A 14,467-nucleotide genomic window follows, 5' to 3' on the forward strand; every position below is an offset into this window, starting at 1 on the left:
TAAGTTGTGTCTGACTTAGCCGGCCAGGCTCCTCCGTCCATGGGATTTTCCAGGCAAGAATACTGGCTGCTGCTGCTGCTAAGTCGCTTCAGTCACGTCCGACTCTCTGCAACCCCATAAACAGCAGCCCACCAGGCTCCTCTATGGGATTCTCCAGGCAAGAACACTGGAGTGGGTTGCCATTTCCTTCTCCAGGGGATCTTTCCAACCCAGGGATCAAACCCCCATCTCCTGCTTGGCAGGCAGATTCTGTACCACCTGGGAAGCCCAACCACCATCCATACCAAATCTCGTGATTCTCACTTTACCCTAAGGCTGGTTCAAGGCAGTGTGAGATCTATGGTATCAAAACTGAAAATCAGGGAAGAAAAGGCATTAAATGCTCCACCAGGGTTCCTCTGGTTCCCTGACAGAGATGCCTGCATTCTCGGCCCCTGTTCTACTATCATAAAGATCAATGCCCACTCTAGTGTGGGATGCTGATAGTAGGTGATGCTGTACACATATCCTAACAGGAGGTATATGAGAACTCTGTATCTTCCGCTCAATTCTGCTGTGAATCTAATAGGGCTCTAAAAAACAGAGTCTAGTAAAAAGGAAGAAAACAAAAATCAGTGCCCATATTCCTTCTCCTAACCTAATAAATACCTCTGGTCTCCTCCCTACTACAGGCCTTGTCTCAGTCTAGATGATTTATAACCAGGGCTCAGAGCTTCAAGGGCAGGCAAGAGGTTCTTAGGCAACTGTAGTAAGACAGGGCTCATGGTGCACAGTAGGAAATTTAAGTATATTTTTTTCTTATAATCAGACAAGATGATTGGCTTCCATGGTAGCACTAGAAGCAGTCCATTGTATAGATTAAGGACCCAAATCCTGGAGTCAGACTTTACCTGAAATACTAACCCACTACTTTTAACTGGGTTATCCTAAACAACTTTTAACCTTTTCCATGCTTCATTTTTTTCTTCACCTGTAACATATGAAGGAAATAACCTACTTCACAGGGTTATTTTAAGAATTTAAATGAGATATTGTTAGAACACAGTAAGTGTAAAGCACTCAGCAGAGGCCTAACACATGAGTAGGTAGTTAGGATGGCGGCGGCACATATAACACCCTGTTTCAAGTATGTTATGGATCATCATGTACCAACACAGGGCAATTCTTAGAAAACTGACTTTGCATACCTACCCACTAAAAAATGACATTTTCCTCTAATGGGAAATGCTTTATAATAAACTTTTAAGTTCAGGTCCGCCTAGGTTTTAAATAAAGTTACATCCATTAAAAACTGTCTTAATTTCCAGTGTGTTCTCTCTCAGCTGATGTCTATATTTTCAATTAAAAAATATAAGACAAAAAGCTTTTAAAAATACTACATATGACATGAATATGTGTATTTGTAAAACTAAATACATGTACAGAAAGTATACACACAAATTCCATTATAATGATTACCTATGGTAAAAGCAGGAAAGAAATGGGACTAAGGAAGGGTAAAAAGGTGAATTCAACTTTGTTTCTTAAAGCAAAGAAAAAGATACAAAGCAAGTATGACAAGATTCGCTGGCTCCAGGTAGTGGCGAGCTGGATGCTTCTTTCATTCTTCTGCATTCATCTGTAATTGCTCGTTTTCTAAATGATTTAAATAAACATACTCAAGTTTCCTAATTAAACTTCTCAGCTGGTCTATGAAAGAGAAACCAAAAAACATCAAAATACTATAATATATTTCTGATATTTTTAGGATACAAGCTGTTTCCTTGAAGTTAATCCATAACTGTCAGATAACATAAGCAACCATTATGTATATTAAATCTCTCTTAAAATTTTAAATTGACTCTGGTATTCTTAAGTGTTAACACAAAAAAGTTATTCTACTAAGAGTTGTGTCCTATATTCGGAATGGGTCGTTATTGGGTAATCTTATCAATAATCCAGAAATGAGTCAATATATGGCAGCCAGCCTCTGAAATAGCACCTGATGATCCCGATATTTCCCAGTATATGCTCTCCCACATCCCAGGATGGATATGTGTGACCAATGTTCTTGCTGTTTAGTTGCTAGGTCATGCCTGACTCTTTTGGGACCCCATGGACTATAGCTTACCAGACTCTGCAGTCCACAGGATTTTTCAGGCAAGAATACTGGAGTGGGTTGCCATTTCCTTCTCCAGAGGATCTTCCTGACCCAGGAATCGAATCCATGTTTCCTGCATTGTAGCTGGATATGTTACTAGAGCCACCTGGGAAGCCCATGTGTGACCAATGGAACACAGCAAAAACTACTGTGATAAGGTTATAAGAGATAAGGTTACTGAGATAAGATTTTAAGAGTATGGCTTCCATCTTGGGTTTTCTCTCTGATCACTCCCTCTAGGAGAAACTTACTGCCAGGTTATAGGGACACTCAAGGAACCTCTGGAGAGGCCCATATGGCAGAGAACTGGGGTCTCAGGCCAACACCCAGTGAAGAGGTGAAACAACAACTGTAGGAGTGAGCTTGCAAGTGGATCCTCCAGCCCTAGATGACCACAGCCCCTGCTGACAGCTCCAGGGCAACCTCAAGAGACAACAGTCCAGATAAGCCACTCTCAGACCCCTGAGAAAATGAGGGATACAAGATGCTTTGGGGGCTTCCCTGGTGGCTCAGTGGTAAAGAATCTGCCTGCCAGTGCAGGAGACACGGGTTTGATCCCTAATCCAGGAAGATCTCACGTGCCACAGAGTAGCTGGGCCAGTGTGCCACAACTGCTGAGTGTGTGCCCTAGAGCCCAGGAGTCGTGACTATTGAAGCCTGCACTATAACAGCAGTAGCCCCCTGCCACAACTAGAGAAAAGACCCGTCAGAGCCAAAAATAAGTAAATAAAATTAATTTTTAAAAACGCTTTTGTTTTAAGGTGCAAAGTTTCAGGGCAATTTATTACATAACAATTGATAAGTAATACACTGGAGTAGCACAAAATCAGCTTAATAAAGAGAAAAGCAAGAATTAAGAATGATTGACAAAAGCTCTTAAATCACACACACAAAAATCCCAGAGCTTCAAAATTAAATAATTATATTAAGGCTTTATTAAGATTATAACGTCACAAAAGGTGACTTTATATAGCAAATAACATCTCAATTTCAGGGTGAAATTCAGCTCCACCACTGCCTTACTTTTATAGACTGCCACATATAGCTCCTTGAAGCAACATTCACCAGTACGTGCTGCCCACAGATTATTGGCTGCTCAAGACCACTGTTTCTGAAAACTCAACTTCATGTTCAAATAAATCTGGTAAACTAGATTACACTTTTAAAACGTCTCTTGACAGTAGGTGTTCCCAGAGCTCTTAATACACTGCTGCTGCTGCTGCTAAGTCGCTTCAGTCGTGTTCGACTCTGTGCGACCCCAGAGACGGCAGCCCACCAGGCTCCCCCGTCGCTGGGATTCTCCAGGCAAGAACACTGGAGTGGGTTGCCATTTCCTTCTCCAATGCAGGAAAGTGAAAAGTGAAAGTGAAGATGCTCAGTCGTGTCGGACTCTTAGCGACCCCATGGACTGCAGCCTACCAGACTCCCCCATCCCTGGGATTTTCCAGGCAAGAGTACTGGAGTGGGGTGCCATTGCCTTCTCTGCTTAATACACTAAATGACACTAATTCTCCCAAATACACGCTTTTTAAGCAAACTTACTCGACCACAAATTTTTTTCAGGAAACATACATAACTGGTGTTCTACAGAATTATTTTGAAAAATAATGACATCTTTTATCTTTACGTAACACATAAAACTTTCCTGTATTAAAAAAGAAAACCTCAGTTGCTTACAAACCACACAACTTCCCCCAAACTCCATGCCCTTGCTTAAGAAATCTTTTTTGACTATCACATATCCATGAGATAAGAAATCAAAAATTCCTTTCCCAGAATTCAAGATCCTTCCTCATCGAGGCCTTTTCCCTTACTATCCTGTACTGAAAAGGGAGTTTTCCCACTGTTCCCCGACCACTCAATTATCATTTCTACCTTAGTCCATACCATTCTAACATCATCTCTGTTCTCAAAAGGGAGTGCTCATCCTCTTCCGTTCCAACATCTACCTATTCAAGTCTATCTCATTATACTCCATCCCTAAATCTTTTGCAGTCTACACAAGGAAAAGAGTAAAGATTTCAGCCTCTATTCACTGCACTGTCCAATACAGGAGGCACCAGGCACAAGTGTCTACCGAGCACTTCAAATATATCTAGTCCAAACTTAGGTGTTGATATAAGTGTAAGATGCACACCAACTTTCAAAGACTTAGCAATAAAAAACAAATGCAAAATAGCTCATTAAGTTTTTTTATACTTACTACCTGTTGAAATGACGTTTGGAAATACTGGATTAAATAAATTATTATTTAATCTCCTTTACCAATTTCTTTTTATCTTTTTACAATGTGACTACAAAGTAACTTCAAGTTACGCATGTGAGTCACACTGTTACTACTGGAAGACACTGCTCCTGCCTGTGAACAAGTGAGTCTAAACATTATCAGGAGATAAGATGATTTGACTAAGAATACCTTGTCTTGAATCACACTGCCTGTTTTTAAATCTTTCCCACCGGTATAGGACTGACCAAGTTAGTATCTCCATGCCTCAAATTTAAAACGTCCTCAAACTTAAAATGGTGTTAACAATACCTTTCTCACAGGACTCAAGACAAACTAAAAGAGAAACCCTAAGTATATACATCAGTTAGTGTTACTATTCTTTATTAACAGAGCAGGAAAGAGCACTCCAATCATAGGCAAACTTGCTCCTCTGTTTTGTTTTTTAAGAATTTAGAATGTAGAACACTTTGTCATTTTTGTTGAGTTAGTAAAAAATACTGCAGGAGATGAGATGGATGGCTAAGGTACAGGCTGAAGGAAATTCAAGAGTTCTCAACCTGTTTATTTTGGATAGCTCCCTGTCTCCTTTAAATACAGAAGTAAACTTATAATGGAGGTATTCTCCCAAAGAATACACACGTGTGGCCTGTAAATACATAAAACTTATGGCACAGCATTTGTGTGTGTGAAGAAGTCATCATAACCAAGTAAACATCATTGTCGTTGTCTTGACAACCTTTATTACAGAACCTTTTAAAAGTCTAAAACAAAAATCTTACCCATATTTTTCAATGTTCTGTTTGCAAAGTACAGGTAAAGATATTGATTAAACCACACTAGGCTATTATTACGCTTACTTTTCTCTAATAAAGAATCTAAAGCTGGAGAAAACAGGCAACTCTTCAATAAAAGATATTTCTCCTGTTGATTAAACTCTTATCTGGAAAAAAAAAAACACCCACAAACTTCAGGACTTTTCCATCCCTATAAATCTAGATAACTGCCACTAACTCGATTAAATTATTGTAACTACAACTTGTCCTTATTTCCTCATCCATCAGGCCAAAAAAAAAAAAAAGCTGTTCCAAGTTTCACTATTATACCTTTTATTTGCTTGAGAGGTAAAGTAAAATTCTGGATACCTAGAGAAATGTTTTCAAAAGAAAAAAGTAAAGTAAACCTAAGTCTTGAAAGGGATACGCCTCACTGCTAAAGAATATAATACTTAAGGCAACTTTGAAAACCCAGTTTAACTCCCAGGGGAAGACAATTCGTCTTCTTTACTAAGACCTCATTGGTCTAACAGCGAGCATCTTCTTAGCCTGACCTCCTTGCAACTTCCTAATTCCCTCCCTACGGCCCTTGAGAACAGGCTCAATGCCCTTCTCTGCGGCTCACGTTTTTCTTTAATCACCCAACAGTGTTCTTGCCTGGAGAATCCCAGGGACGGGGGAACCTGGTGGGCTTCCGTCTCTGGGGTCGCACAGAGTCGGACACGACTGAAGCGACTTAGCAGCAGCAGCAGCAGCTCGTTTGTCCGGGAAGTGCCCGAAAAACTGGAGGTCAGAACCACGTTGCTGTCTTGACCATCTCTTTTACGGAACCTCCTCCAGCGGCCACTAAAGACACCGTGGGGCCCCAGCCCGACGCCACTCTCCCGGCTCCGAGATGTAAACACCGCCCTTCTCTTCCCCGCCCGCCCCCAACTTCCCTCTCCCGGCCCCGGCTTTGCGGGAGCTCAGTGCAAAGGGGAGACCACATACCCTCCGAAGTGAGGCGAGAAAAGGGCTTAAGCAACTCCGCGAAGCTAAGGTGATTGAGACGAGTAAGCCGCTCGGCTTCGTCACTACACAGCGCGGCCACACAGGGGACGAAGGAGTCCGGGATGAGCTCCTGCACTGATTGTACACACTGGGCCATCACAGCGGCAGAGGCAGCGGCGGCGTCCGCCCTCCGGCCCACTCTCGGAGGCTGATCCTGCGGCTGCAGCAGCTACCGCCGCCGCCCGCCGGCCTGGCCCGGCCGGGCGGGGCCGGGCGCTGAAGCCTTGAGACCAATAGAACGAACAGACGCTGCCGCCTTGGCTCCCGGAGCACCCGCCACCGACCCCTCCCCGTCACCGCCGCTTCTCAGCGCTCGCCCCGGCGTCCTCGCATTCCACCCTGATAGGTGGACACGCCGGCAGTCGCCAGTTAGTCCTCTCGACGGCAAAGCCTTGGTCACTGCCGGACTGGAACCGCCATATTGAGGCCGAACCCTGACCCACCGGCGTACTTATCCCGGCAGCCCCCGCGCTCGCCCTTCACGTGACAGTGTTAAAGTCGATAGGGGCGGGAGAAGAGAGCCTTGAAGAGGGAAGGAGGCTGGTCGGCCGGCTGATGCCGGAAGTGCGATGGGTGGACCTCCTGTTGGGCGGGTCTGGGGCGGGGCTACGAGCGTGGTGGGCGGAGCCAGGGGTAGGCACGCGACATTTGGCCTGGTTCTGTCAGCGCGTAGAAGACCAGCGAGGTGTGACGAGGGAGTAGGTAGGATGACGCTCGTGGTCGGTGCTGTCACAGTGGGGAGGTGCCCATTCGCCTTCCACGCCGACTTGGTCCTCCCTGGAAACAGTGGACAAACCTTGTGTGGCTGTTCTCGCAGCTTCCGGCCGGCTCGCCCCGCCCTGCCCACCCTTCTGGTGGAATGACTAGGGAAACCTGCTCACTGTAGAGAGCTAGCTGCCGGCCGGATTCTTGGAGGTTTCTCTGGAGCCGGCTTAAACCGTCCACGTACCTTTTGAACACAACCATGCTTTTAGAAAGGTGTACTACGAAGGTGGACTCTCAACCAGCGGGCATAAATATGTGCCGTTGTGGCACAAAAATATGTGGCAGTTAACCCAAGTGTAAGAGAAACTCGGGCGTTTTCGTTGGTCTCAGGGAAAGCCTTGGCCCCCGACCCCTTCATCCTCGGGCGCTTCCTTTTCACACTCTGCTGGAAAAATTACTTTCTAGGGATGAGGGTGTGGGAAGCCAGTAATCATGTACCGAATGAAGACCTGAATCGGTTTCTCTTCCTAGCTTTCATTTTTATAGACTTTTCTTCTCAAAGTGTAGAAGTTAATGAAAGGAATTTTACTAAAATATTCAACTGATTGGACTTAACTCTGAATTGTATGTCAAAAATACAAGACAGGAAAAAATGCAACGCCGTATCATGGCTTTATGGTCCTTGGTTTAAAGGACGCTTCTCCAAGCAAGGGGGCTTCCCTGATGGCTTAGCGGGTAAAGGAATACACCTGCAATGCAGGAGACACACGAGATGGGTTGGACAGAGGATGCTGGCCGGCTACAGTCCATGGGGTCGCAAAGAGTCGGACATGACTGAGCGACTAAGCACATTCCCCAAAGAAGAGTGTCTCAAACTGTCGGATTGTTTGGCACCCTGAAGTTTCACCATGGTAAGAATTCATGAGAGGTGAGTATGCCTTTCTCCTATAAATTGAAAAATGGGAGGTAGGAAAGGGCAATAGGAACTTATGACATGGCAACTTAGCCACAGATCAGTCTAGAAACAATAACACATGCAAGTTGAGGATCTGGAAATTCATTTCCTTAGAACCGTCTGTGCTTGAGAACCTCTTGGAAAGTCGTCTTTTATCCCCTGGAGTATACATACTCCCTTTTGAATACCTTTGATATGTCCCTTACACTTTATAATGTGAGAATCTTATGTAACCGCGGGTGACTCAAGTTAATACATTTTTTGTAACAGGGCGCCTCAGTGCAAGCATGCTACTTTAGTTCTCAACTCAGAAGTTAAAAAGGCAACTTGTTTTTTACATTGGAGGTAAACTAACTGTATTAGACTCTGGGAGAAGGACTCTCAAGTGTAATTTACTCTAAATGGATATTTGAAGATAGACTTCACATATCATAAAATTCACTCCTTTAAAGTGTACAGTTCAGTGGTTTTTACTGTATTCAGAAAGTTGCACAATCATTACTAGTAATCCTGGAACACTTTGATCACCCCCCCAAAGAAGCCTATTGCCCACTAGCAGTCACTCTGCACCCCAACACCCCTCTAAAGTGAAGTCGCTCAGTCCTGTGCAACTCTTTGCGACCCTGTGGACTGTAGTCCGCCAGGCGCTTCCAGCCATGGGATTTTTCCAGGCAAGAATACTGGAGTGGGTTGCCATTTCCTTCTACAGGGGATCTTCCCAACCCAGAAATTGAACCTGGGAGAATCCCAGGGATGGGGGAGCCTGGTGGGCTGCCATCTTTGGGGTCGCACAGAGTTGGACATGACTGAAGCGACTTAGCAGCAGCAGCAGCTCCCACATTGCAGGCTGACTGCTTACGATCTGAGCTACCAGAGAAGTCCCTAGAGCAGCCCTTTAGCCCCTGGCAATCTCTCATCTACTTTATGTCTCTATGGATTTACCTATTCTGAACATTTCACATAAATTGAATCATACAATACATGGCCTTTGGTGTCTGATTTCTTTCATTTGGAGTAATGTTCAAGGCTTATCCATATTGTAGCATGAATCAGTATGTCATTCCTCTTTATGTCTAAACGTAAATGGATTGTTAGCTTATGCATTGAATTTACTGTCTGACACCACATGCACACAGTTTCCAGTAAGTGCACTGTTAAAATCTATTTCCTAGTCTATCCTAAACTACCTCACATGTTCATCTTCTAAGGTATTTTCTTTCCCTATAGATTGAAGCTGAGTCACTGGCATATTTGCATTTCAGTCGACAGGAATGGGGAAAAGAGAATGGAAAAGTAAATGACTAACGGTTTCAGATCAAATTTTAAAATGGCATCCAGCAATTTCACTCTAATATCACTGGCTCTAGTGTCTCCAAAGGAGACTAGAAAGTATAGGCCTGAGAGTTCTGTTGCTAAATGAAGAGAATGAAAGTGGGATGACAGGGCAAGTTTCTCCTCCCCACTTTATTAGGAATGAGGTACCCCGCAGGATGTATTTGCCTGAATTCTAAGATATCACACTTCTCTCATTTCTCTGACTCCCCTGGACATTGACCCTTTTAACATCACTTGCCCTCTGAACCATTTACTTTCTGCCGAACCCTCAAGGCCACGAGGATAAGATCTATCACTAAAAGAGAGGAAGCTTGCTGGGCCAAATGATAACACAAACAACTAAGGATCTCTTTTCCAAGTATTGAAGATGAAACCCAACTTCTTAGACTCCCAAAATCAAAGAATCCCATAAAACATATGCTATGCCAGTAGGCTTATATTTTGAAATACTGTGTTATCAAATGCCCATGAATTATTTTGCATGTAAAATAGTGCCAGTCTCTTCTGATATCTGCTGTGGTCAAAAACATGGACACTGAAATCAGAGAGTCCTGGACTCGAAAGTATCTCCACCACTTGTGCATAAAAGTCATATCACCATTGTCCATCACCATACATCAAGCAAGCATAGCACTTTAGGTATACTGACTACTACTTCTGCTTCTTACACAAACCCTGAGAAGCACATGTGTAGCCAGTTACCAGATATGGCACCTGAAGCACACAGAAGTTAATTAGCTTGTCCCAGGATAACATTGGTGCAGAACCAGCTCAGTTCTTAACCCTAGAGACTTCATCACTAGGATAAATTGCTTTTCCACATGTTTCCTTACTTTGAGAGCACCTACAGAAATTTTAACTTGCAATAGCTTGCAATACAGTTTTACCAATAAATCTGTGACTTTTAACAAGTTATGTGTCTTTTCTGAGCCTCACATTCTTTATCTGTGAGCTTATGAAGTTGGAACTAGATGATTTCTTGTATTCACTCCAACGTGAAGATCTTTTCACCATTATTAAATTTCACTGTGTTAACAGTAGATGGTGCTATTGAGTACTGGCTTCAAAAGCCAATTAAAAAACTGGTTCTAATTAGCCACTAAAACAATTCCTGAGTACATGGATCTCACTTGGGAGGTAATTGGAGGTCCAGGGATGCTGAGAAAAGTGGTGCATTAAAAGTTTCCTAGGCTTATGTAGAGTCTAAAAAAATGGATGTATATACAAAACAAAAACAGACTCACAGACATAGAACCCAAACTTACGGCTATGAAAGTGGGGAGAAGGAGGGACATATTAGGAGTATGGGACTAACAGATACAAACTATGTAAAACAAATAACAAGGATTTACTATATACATGTTATACCCAATATCTTGTAATAACTTATAATCTGCAAAATCCTGAATCACTGTGTTGTACACCTGAAACCAACACAGTATTAAAGATACTTTACTTTTTAAAAAAGTTTCTTAAAGAATTTTATGCTAGGATACTTTCAAACACTAAAAAAAGAAAGGTTTAAATATATAATCCACATATTGGCCCACACTTGTTATCTTATTTACTGTACTGGATGTTTTAAGTAGGCTTATTATCATGAAAATTCTGACTAAAACAGATGGCATCCACTTCCTGGTTATTTTAATGATGAATCATAGCCACAATATTGCTCATAATTCTATTTTATACTTATTATAGGTATTTAAGCCCCATATAAATCCTCCTCTAATTTAATCTGCAACAAGTAAAAATCTTTTATACATAGTTTCTCCTTTAGGCTTCTAAGATAAGGAATACTATTAGTACTTGGTTTTAAATCATGTGTAAATACTTCCAAAAACAACTGGATTTGGATAAGAAAAATATAGATGGGGGAAGCAGTGGGTGGGAATGTTGAAGATCTCAACTCCAAACAATTCTATAAACATTAATCCTCAAGATTTAGGCTAAAAATAATTTGCATGCTATGTTGTAGATTTGTTGCATAGACCCATGACTTTCCATTTAGGAAAAATCACAATATCATTTTAAATGTGAAGAAACAATCTTAAAGATATAATTTCCCCAAGGTCATATGCTTAGTTAAGCACAGAGCTGGAAAAAGCTTCCCAGTTTCCTGACTTTCAGTCTCAAACATGTTTCATTATACTTCCCCAGTTTATATATTAACTAAATGATTTTTACTTACTTCCCCTTCCTTATTTCAGAATTTATTTAATGCAATGTACATTGTTTTCATACATCTTTATAAGTACTTTTAATTTCAACACATTAAAGTGATTTTACATAAAAATGAATAGTTACAGCTGCTAAGCAGTCTTCAAAAGCCATGAATGAATACTTGTTAGCTAACTTGTAAAGTAATGCTCAAAATTCTCCAAGCCAGGCTTCAGCAATATGTGAAACGTGAACTTCCAGATGTTCAAGCTGGTTTTAGAAAAGGCAGAGGAACCAGAGATCAAATTGCCAATATCCGCTGGATCATCAAAAAAGCAAGAGAGTTCCAGGAAAACATCTATTTCTGCTTTACTGACTATGCCAAAGCCTTTGACTGTGTGGATCACAATAAACTGTGGAAAATTCTTCAAGAGATGGGCATACCAGACCACCTGACCTGCCTCCTGAGAAACCTGTAAGCAGATCGGGAAGCAACAGTTAGAACTGGACATGGAACAACAGACTGGTTCCAAATAGGAAAAGAAGTACATCAAGGCTGTATATTGTCACCCTGCTTATTCAACTTATATGCAGAATACATAGTGAGAAACACCGGGCGGGAGGAAGCACAAGCTGAAATCAAGATTGCCATGAGAACTATCAATAAACTCAGATATGCAGATGACACCACCCTTACGGCAGGAAGTGAAGAAGAACTAAAGAGCCTCTTGATGAAAGTGAAAGAGGAGAGTGAAAAAGTTGGCTTAAAGCTCAGCATTCAGAAAACGAAGATCATGGCATTTGGTCCCACCACTTCATGGGAAATAGATGGGGAAACAGTGGAAATAGTGTCAGACTTTATTTTTGGGGGCTCCAAAATCACTGCAGATGGTGATTGCAGCCATGAAATTAAAAGACACTTACTTCTTGGAAGGAAAGTTATGACCAACCTAGACAGCATATTGAAAAGCAGAGACATTACTTTGTCAACAAAGGGCTGTCTAGTCAAGGCTATGGTTTTTCCAGTGGTCATGTATGGATGTGAGAGTTGGACTACAAAGAAAGCTGAGCGCTGAAGAATTGATGCTTTTGAACTGTGGTGTTGGAGAAGACTCTTGAGAGTCCCTTGGACTGCAAGGAGATCCAACCAGTCCATCCTAAAGGAGATCACTCCTGGCTGTTCATTAGAAGGACTGATGTTGAAGGTGCAACTCCACTACTTTGGCCACCTGATGTGAAGAGCTGACTCATTTGAAAAGACTCTGATGCTGGGAAAGATTGAGGGCAGGAGGAGAAGGGGACAACAGAGGATGAGATGGTTGGATGGCTTCACCAACTCAATGAACACGGGTTTGGGTGGACTCTGGGAGTTGGTGATAGGGAAGCCTGGCATGCTGCGGTTCCTGGCATACTGCAGTTCATGGAGTTGCAAAGAGTCAGACACAACTGAGCGACTGAACTGAACTGAACTTGCATGATAAAAAAAATATTTGCAGTTTGAAAGAAATAAAGACCTGAACACATGAAAGGACATGTTCATGGATCAAAAGACTTAGGATTGAGATGTCAACACTCCTTGAATTGTTCTGTAGATTCATATCAAATTACCAGCTGCCCTCTTTGTAGGAATTGGCAAGCTGATGGTAAAGTATGGCAAAATTCAAGGGAGCCAGAATAGCCAAAATAATCTTTAAAAAACAAAGTTGAAGGACTCAAACCAGATAATTACAAACCTAAAGCAAAGCTACAGTAACCAAGACTGTGTGATAATGGGCATAAGAATAGACATATAGATCAATGGAATAGAAATGAGAGTCCCAGGATAAGACCTCATGTTTTAAAGGCAGTTGATTTTCTTGAAGGGTACCAAGGCAATTAAAGGAAAATAAAATAGTCGTTTCAACAAATGGTCCTGGGTCAACTTTTTATCTACATGCAAAAGAATGATATTGGACCCCCAACTCACACCATATACATAAAAATTAACTCAAAGACCTAAATGTAAGATCTAAAACAATAAAACCCATAGAAGAAAACATAGGTGTGAAGCTTCAGAACCTGGAATTAGGCAATGGTTGCTTAGCTATAACAACAAAAGCAGAAGAAACAACTACAAAAAGAGACTAACTGAACATCACCAAATTTTAAAAACTGTGCTTCAAAGGACACTGTTAAGAAAGTGAAAAGACAACCAACAGTAGGGGAGAAGTTTTTTGAAAATCACATATCTAAAATGATTTGGTGAAAATATGATAAATATAAATATGGCTAAAAATGGGATTTGGATGCCCAAAGTATAGAGATACAAGGGGAAAAAACTAGGGTATATAAAGAACTACTATAACTCAATAAAAAGGATAAATTATCCAATCAAAAATGTGCAACATCTAGGTAACATCTATCACCATAATATAGTTACAAAAATTGTTTCTTCCTGTGATGAGAACTTCTCACACGTCTTCTCTTAGCAACTTGTAAATGTATAGACATTTTTTAGACTTTTTGTGGTAACCATTTCACGATATATACTGAATCATTACCGTATACACCTGGAAGTAAGATACTATTCTATGTCAATTATAGCTAAATAAAAGGAAACTTAATCAGTTAAAGGTTATGTAACAAAGATTCATAATATTACACTTAATGGTTAAATGTAAGAATCATTCCCTTTAAAATCAGATTGAGACAAAAATTATCTTGTCTCATTATCACTGTTTCTATTCAATAATTTTCTAGCTTCCTTACAAAAGCAGCTGGAGAAGAAAAACTTTTAAGATTTCAAAAAGAACAGAACTACTTATTTAGAAATTCTATAGTGGGCTAAATATATAGAGCACTTTTATCATATCTGTGTAACTCTCCGTCTCTTCAGTTGCCCTCCCCAAATTAGGAGACAGAACTCATGTTTTCACCATCTCTTATAGCTAAGACATCATCGTTTGTTGTGGGTTTTGTCAGCTAGACATATATGTGCAAGAATCCTATCTGATAGTTATGTGAGGAAACACATTTTGGGGAGCTTTCAGTTATGCTCTCATTGGTAGTGACAGAGGCACCATAAACCTATCAATTCATCAGAATCTAACCAGAGATCCAGTGCAGTTCCAATCAAAATAGCC

General features: G+C 41.4%; 2 protein-coding genes across 3 annotated transcripts in view; one reads left to right on the top strand and one right to left on the bottom strand.

Annotated features, from left to right (window-relative positions):
- The window catches only part of TRAPPC8 (trafficking protein particle complex 8), an 86,742-nt gene extending 80,092 nt beyond the window's left edge, over positions 1-6,650 (bottom strand). For both annotated transcript variants that reach the window (XM_010828969.1, XM_010828968.1), the window contains exon 1: positions 6,131-6,650. In XM_010828969.1, the coding sequence (XP_010827271.1) occupies positions 6,131-6,287 (157 nt within the window). In that variant the 5' untranslated portion in view covers positions 6,288-6,650. The remainder of the gene's footprint in view (positions 1-6,130) is intronic.
- A 186-nt stretch (positions 6,651-6,836) lies between these two features.
- RNF125 (ring finger protein 125, E3 ubiquitin protein ligase) overlaps positions 6,837-14,467 on the top strand; it is a 104,746-nt gene continuing 97,115 nt past the window's right edge. Inside the window, exon 1 of the mRNA XM_010828967.1 lies at positions 6,837-7,823. Within this exon, the coding sequence (XP_010827269.1) occupies positions 7,804-7,823 (20 nt within the window). The 5' untranslated portion in view covers positions 6,837-7,803. The remainder of the gene's footprint in view (positions 7,824-14,467) is intronic.

Source organism: Bison bison, unplaced genomic scaffold (genome assembly GCF_000754665.1).
Source record: "Bison bison bison isolate TAMUID 2011002044 unplaced genomic scaffold, Bison_UMD1.0 scf7180017864498, whole genome shotgun sequence".
NCBI lineage: Eukaryota > Metazoa > Chordata > Mammalia > Artiodactyla > Bovidae > Bison > Bison bison.